At 28.7% G+C, this 7464-nt stretch overlaps 1 protein-coding gene across 1 annotated transcript; it reads left to right on the top strand.

Moving 5' to 3' along the window:
• The first annotated feature begins 2387 nt into the window (after nucleotides 1–2387).
• On the top strand, nucleotides 2388–4245 carry LOC116771365 (zinc finger protein 277). The gene is made up of 2 exons (XM_032663208.2): nucleotides 2388–2701; nucleotides 2862–4245. The coding sequence occupies exons 1-2, from the start codon at nucleotides 2452–2454 to the stop codon at nucleotides 3917–3919; spliced, it is 1308 nt and encodes a 435-aa protein (XP_032519099.2). The 5' UTR covers nucleotides 2388–2451; the 3' UTR covers nucleotides 3920–4245.
• The last annotated feature ends 3219 nt before the right edge of the window (nucleotides 4246–7464 follow it).

Here is a 7464-nt window from a genome sequence, read left to right as displayed (position 1 = left end):
GACGTTGAGAAACTGTTTCCAGTGCTCTTCAATCAAAACTATTGTTATGGTTAATTGATTTCTGTCAACTCCTTTCTCTGCAATAATAACAAAAAAATATCTACCAGCTAAATATTTTTTATTACGCTTCACTTATGTACTTAAACATTTGGCCTTGCAAAACGTAGGATGCCTTTATTTATCTTCATAATTTAAAAGTAGTAAAAAATTTCCACTTCTTCTATTTCTGCCTCTGTGCATTGGTATTAAAATAAAGTTCTAAGTAATAATATTTAATTAAAACCAGAACTACGACACAGCGGGAAACCGAGTACAATTATTGATCTTATAGGTTTTTATTTATAAAAATACTCTAGTTTTTATAAACGTAAACAGAATAAAAATTTAATTATCTTTATAACGGGCTCGCGTAAAAATAACCAAGGATTAAAGTGGGAAAGTAAGATTTATTTATAATCCAGTTACACAGTACAACAGTTGACACAATATTGAGTATAATATGATCAAACAGAATGCCAGATCGCAGCATAGATATAACTCCGACATGTGAACTCTTTAGAAGACTAAACATTTGTATTAGTTCTAATACTTTAGCCAAACTTTTTTAAAAATTTCGGAAATTTAGTTTCTCACAAATTGATTTTTGTTAAGACAATATCAGTAATAAATAAAATTTTATTCAAATCAGATCACGCTGATTCAACACAGAGCGTTTAAAGGCAGTCTAAGCTAAAGCTCACTCTAATACATCGATTGAGCCATTGGAGGGCTATAAAAGCTATTCTTAAAACGGAGTTTATAGGCATTTGATATATTGGTTATTTAAGTAATAAACCTAAACAGTTGGTAGTTTTTAAAAAATATTTTAAATAATATAATGCTCTGATATACTCTTATTTTCATTTACATTTGATATGTCAAAATTTTAGGAGGAAGCGATATACTTTTTCTTTTCTAACAAACATTAAAGGAACAACACAGTATACCTGGTTTTGTTTTTTTTTCAACTATACACCAGGTAGGATAATGTCCAAGCATTATACCATTAATAATAAAAACAAAACAAATTATTGAATATTCTTTTATTATTACTTACCAATTGAGATGTTTATAATGGAGAAACCTGAAAAAAAATCTTAACTTATAATTTCTATATTACCATTTTGATTTGCATTGAAATATAAAAGTTTACCGCATTTTGAGATCTATTTGTGATCTAAAGAGCCATTACATTAGCCCAAACTTCAATTTTTTTGCCCCATAAAATAAAAAAGTAGTAGTTAACTTTTAAGCGGAAAATATAATAATTTATAATTATAAAACGTTGAGAAAAGTTACATTTGAAAAAGGGCACAGACCGCTAATTACAATTTTTTTTATTTATTCATTCACCCAGAATTTTTTGATTACATTCTTACAAATCGTATACCACAATTACAATCTTAAGACCCAGTTTTCCCAGCTTTTAGATGACAAAATTAACAAGGCATTATTAAACGACACGTTAAATGACCGACTCTCAAATAATTCGTTCTTGTTATAAGACGACCAAATTGAGGTTAAAACGTTTAATACGAAATGTTGGCTACGATGCACCACTTTATTTCTTGATCGTATATATCCTTCGTAAATAACTTGTTATTTAATGCGACGAATTTTTATATATCGTAGATTGCATATATTTTTCACACAAAAAGCTTTCTTTCAATTTACTAGGTGTAACCTATCATACCTGATTTACAATGTCATAGAAAAGCCGGCAAAATTTTTCATCATATGAAAAAGAAATTTGAATTCTCCTTATAAATAAATAAAATTAAATAGTCGAAAATTACAAAACAGTTGCTGTTACTATGACTACAAAAAAACAGGGATGGGATTGGACATTTGAGTTTTGACAATGCGATAGATTAACAGTGGTTTAGCCATTTGACGAACTTTGAGAGCAGGAATTAATATTAATGTCTTGTTAAGACATTTAAACAGACAAGAGTGTGTGGTGGGACTCTCGAAACATGAACAATCCATGAAACGCCTTAACAAGACCTCATTTATTTAAAATTGTTTGGTAAAAGTGAGTCTTAACTATCGTGTTATTAACAATTAAAAATCAAATCAATTGTAAATTATATAACGCATTATAACAGTGTTTATGACCTTTACATACTTAAATATTAAAAAATCACAATTGCAAATTGTCCATTTATATTAAAATAAAGTTATTGATATTTATTATTATTTTTAATCGAACGGCAATTGAGTTGTCATCCTTTTTATGTCGTTATTTTTAAAGAAAATTTATAAGTCTTTTTAGTTTGTTACAAACCTTTAGAATATAGTACCAAACGCATCAAAAGAACTGTCAAGCAAGACATCTGACGTAAATGTCAAATATAAAGTCCTATCGATTTAACAGAAACGCATTTCTTTCCACAAGATTTTATTTTAAGTATGGCTACAACTGAAAAGCAATATTTCGGTCCTTTAACATTACATCAAAAAATCGAAAAGCCTTCAATATTTAAGTGTGGCAAGTCAGTGGAATGTTCTTGTGTTATGTGCGATGAAATCTTCATGTTACCAATGTCTGAGAAACAGATGCTCACCCATTTGTTTATGAAACATCGTCTGGTAATAGCTGATGTAAATCAAATAGCAGATTTACAAGCTTACATGAAGTATTGGAAATTAAGATTTAAAGGTTCGTAATTACTAACTATAATGATAACAATTTTGGTTTCGATTTCTTAATATATGAATTTTATAATATTTCGTACCGTTTTATTGAAAAAGATATGTATTTAAAATTATTTTTAAAATTTCTTTTACATAATTAACCTCCTGAAACACTTACTTTACAGATAGTAACCTTCCATATTTTTGCACTACAATGCTCCTTGATACAAAACCAGATGGAACGAAATCAAAAAATGAGGAATACTTCTTGTTAAGTGATGTTTTACCTGAGGATAAAGAACTGCGTGTCAACATTAGACAGAGGAGATTAGAGGAATTACTTGAAAGACATGCTTTTGAGAGAGAAGATAAAAATTACATCAAGGAATGCCTTTTCTGCAGGCTTGTTTCTAATGATACCAGAGCTAACTATTTGAATCATCTGTATGAAAAACACAACTTCCACATTGCTAAACCTGAAAATTTGATTTTTATAGATGATCTTGTCAATTTGATCGCTAATAAATTGGAAAACCTTCAATGTATTTTTTGTGAAGGTGTATTTAAAGATCGGACGATATTAAAAGAGCACATGCGTAAAAAGGGACATAAGAGAATTAACCCTGTTAATAAAGAATATGATAAATTCTTTTTAGTGAATTATATTGGTGATAAGGAGACCGTTCCTAAGAAGCAATACATTAAGCCTCATAGTGTTAAGTCATCTAATGTGGCACATAAAGAAGAGTATGACCATGAATCCGAGCCCGAAAGCGACCCTGAATGGTCTGAATGGACCGAAGAAAATGGACCCTTAATAACTTGCCTTCTTTGCGATCACACTGAATCAGAGTATGAAAATATTTTAGATCACATGGAAAGAATCCATGAATTCTCATTCACAAAACTCACTTCGGGATTAGATTTTTATCACAAAGTAAAAATAGTTAATTACATCAGACGTCAGATGCATTTACGGCAATGCTTGTCGTGTGAGACAAAGTTTCATGATGTTAAGAACCTGGAGAAACACATAAAGGAGACAAAACACTTTGTATTGAAGAAGGAAAAATGGGACCAGCCGGAATATTATTTCCCTACGTATGAGGATGATTTATTTCTTTGCTTCATACACGATGACAATGAGAGCTGGTGGTCAAGCGATGAACATGAGTCGGAAAACCAGAATACTATGTCTGATAGCATTTCTAAAGAAATGGCGTTAGCCGTTCTAAGTGAATAATGTTCAAAGCAATATATAAATTGTGTAACTTCCATTTAAAGCAATCATTGTTTTTATATTACAAAAATTATGTATCATTAAGTATTTGTTACAGTCTTGATCTTATATGACTGCAATATATTTTTATCACAGTGATTTTAATAATTTTTGTGTAATGCCTAACTAATATATATATATATATATATATATAATTTTAAAATATAACAAACATGTTTATAAAATCTATATACAATTATAGTTAAATATATATATTTTGTTATTGGATGTTGCCATGACAAAAATAAATCAATTCATATTCATTATTAAATATAATAAAACTTTCCGAATCTTTTTTTTTTCAAATTACCTTCATTATAACTTCTTGTCGTAACATAGAAAAGGTTCAAATCTTTATTCCAATATCAAAGAAAAAGTTAAAACAAGTCTCCAATTTGCTGTAGCGACGGTAAAATTACGACTAATTCACACCCGTGTTACAAAGGCGGCTAAATGTATAAAATCCTTGTCGTTGCTTTAAATTACACAGAAAAAAAAATACATTATCAGAAAATATTGTCAGTAAAGGGAATTAATGGGCTTGAATCGGAGTAAGTCAGGAGGGGTATAAAGTTTGCCGCCATGTGAGTGACATAAGTGGGTTCCGTGATTTCTTCTGAAGAAATGTTTACAATCACACCAATATATCTCCCAATCGGGAATCGAATACAAGACGCTGAGCTAATCGTGTCGAAAAACAAAGGTATGTTCGTTTTTTATAAATATCAATTGACAAATCATCTTATTTGGATCTCATAAAATGATACAATTTGATAAAAACGCGCGTCGCTTTCTTTGATTTTCAAAGAGGTATTTCGATTTAACTTAGTATAATTTTAAAATTGGTTACGTTTAATGAATAATGTAGTATTTTTCTATCGACTTAGTTGGCGTGTTAAAATCACATATTGGAAGTCCATAATTTTAGATTTATATAAATATCCAACTTACAATATTATTCTGGCTCTGTATCTAGGTCATTAATTACAAAAGTGTTCCGATTCTTATAAATTTTATTGTATTAATAATAATATTAATTTTAAAATTCATTCTATTCATACTTATTTAAATGGCGAAGATTTGAAAGCCATTCTTCCAGTTGAAGATCTATATCAGGATAAACGAAATGATGAAAACAATATGTTGAAATATTCTGTCATAATATATTATATTGGAGAGAAAAGTTGTTGGACTGTTTGTCTTGATTTTGGGGATTTCAGTCCCGATTCGGCAAGGACGAATTATTATCCCATACATGTAAAAGGTATTTGCATTTGTAGAGATAGGACAAAGTGTGCCTTGTTTTTATTGAGATCTGACCATTTTCGACAAATATAACTATAATGTTTGCTTTTTTCGTTTAGGTACTAAGAATCGTTGAATTACTTATAGTCACTTACTAAGAATCGTTTTTATTCACTTGGATGAGGATTTATAATGATAAAAATGTTCGAAACTAAACTGCTATAATTGATTATCAAATGAAATTAAATTTATTAAAAACATTTTAAAATACACATATGTAGGTATCTATATTTTTATCAATAACAAAAAAAATAGGAACTATGATATTGTTATAATTATCACCAATTATAAATTTTAGTTTGAATTTATAAAATGAACTGGTCCTATAAATAAAACACTTAGAATTTTGCACAGTGGATGGTTACCCTTAGGCACTGTATGTGATTTAGTTGATTTGGAACTGTTGGGAATATTTTGTTAGATTTTAACAATTTTTTCTATAAGATGACAATGTACATTTGTCTACTATTTCATAATGTTGTACTTTGTTCATAACAAATAGTATTTGGAAAAATCCAATAGGCTGGTGAATGTGACAAACGATGGTGGTCAGATCTCCAGATTTAAAGTTGACGTCCCAATTTTCATCCCAAAATAATATATCACCTCGCTGTAGACAGGTTTCTTTTGGCTTTTTGTAATTTATTACTTTCATAGTACAAGTGAGGGGTACCGACTATCGAAACGAAGGTGTCCATTTCCATGTTTTCCAGATTGAAACTTATAACCCCATCTAGTTATTGGGTTTCAAAGCTATCACTATCACTATCTGTCAAATTGACACAAGAACAGGTATCCAATAGACATTTCTGTTTAAAAACCATATATAAAAAAAAATTGTCTATATTCAATGGGAAATGTCATTTAAAATTTTTTGATATAACATAATCCATACGCCAATTTAAAATTGTATTAACAGACTATTACAGCCTAAGGCATATAAACCTTATTGTATTTAAAGGCAGTAATAATTTAAAATTACTTAGGAATTGTGTTACGCAAAATTTTAATATACACTATTATTTTTCTTCGTGTTCAATAAAAATTAAAACTCTTTATTCATAAAATTCAATAGTGTAATGAAAGTCACATATATCTACATAAGAATTAATTTTAGGATATCACCACAAAATGTTTAATTCTCATTTATGTATTGTTTCATATCAATTTCTCGTAATTACGTTACTCGTACGTTATTGTATGTATAAAATTATGTATATGTACATCACCCTACATGAATCTTACGATGTCCTGACCCAACCTTCTCCGAGACAATGTTTACAATCACCGGAATGCCAACTGGAATACATATCAGATGATAATTTATCTTGCGGTCAACCAAATCCAACGTGCGATGGATTGCTAATATATAATTAAACAACTATAAATCTTAGTACTAAAACCAAGGCATAAACTTATTTAACATTTAAACATATATATTGCAATAGTTTTTTGGAAAATAATGCAATGGTTATTTGAAGATCAACGAATAAAATAAAATAATAAGAAAATAAAAAAACATACAAATATTTATTTCTAAAGTGTCCCTGTAGCCTCGGTGACAAAACTTAAACTAACTGTCACTGTCAGTTTATTGAATTGAAATATATGCAAGCTATTAATGATGCTCTTCCTAATATTATTCCTCGCTTAATTAGCACCGAGTATTATTTTAGTTTGGTTTATAGTTGTTTTGTTTGGTTTTTGTGTAAATTTATTCAATCTAATAACTTAAAACTTTAGTAGTTCCCTTAACAATTTACTACTTCTTGATTACTACCATGTTTAGATTAATATTTATATATTTTTCTGTGGGTCTAGGTGCTGGTAAAAATGTAACTAGTCTTCTTTTTAAAGAAAATAGAAAAAAATAAACGCCTTCATTCTATTCGACTAAATTCGGGTTTTCTCCACACAGTACTCAAGATTATAATTCGTCCACCAAATAAAAACGTTGATATTGACAAAATATTCCACGATTCCAGTGTAAATGAGGCCATATCTTAAATAAAGCAAGTTATTAAAGTTATATTATAAAATATAATGTATGGAGAAAATTTTTGTCGTCTTTCAATCAGAAGTAATATCTTTTTTTCTTTTAATCATTATTGTTTATTTATATATATATATATATATATATATATAAAATTTTATCCAATAAATTAGTCTGTTAAGATAAAAAACACGTACCAGATGAATAGTAC

This window comes from Danaus plexippus, chromosome 17 (assembly GCF_018135715.1).
Source record: "Danaus plexippus chromosome 17, MEX_DaPlex, whole genome shotgun sequence".
Taxonomy (NCBI): domain Eukaryota; kingdom Metazoa; phylum Arthropoda; class Insecta; order Lepidoptera; family Nymphalidae; genus Danaus; species Danaus plexippus.
This window is presented reverse-complemented; position numbering and strand designations above follow the sequence as displayed.

Coding starts and splice junctions, on each gene's coding strand:
- LOC116771365 (XM_032663208.2), top strand. CDS start 2,452: ATGGCTACAACTGAAAAGCAATATTTCGGTCCTTTAACATTACATCAA. Junction 2,702..2,861: donor TTGGAAATTAAGATTTAAAG/GTTCGTAATTAC, acceptor CTTACTTTACAG/ATAGTAACCTTCCATATTTT.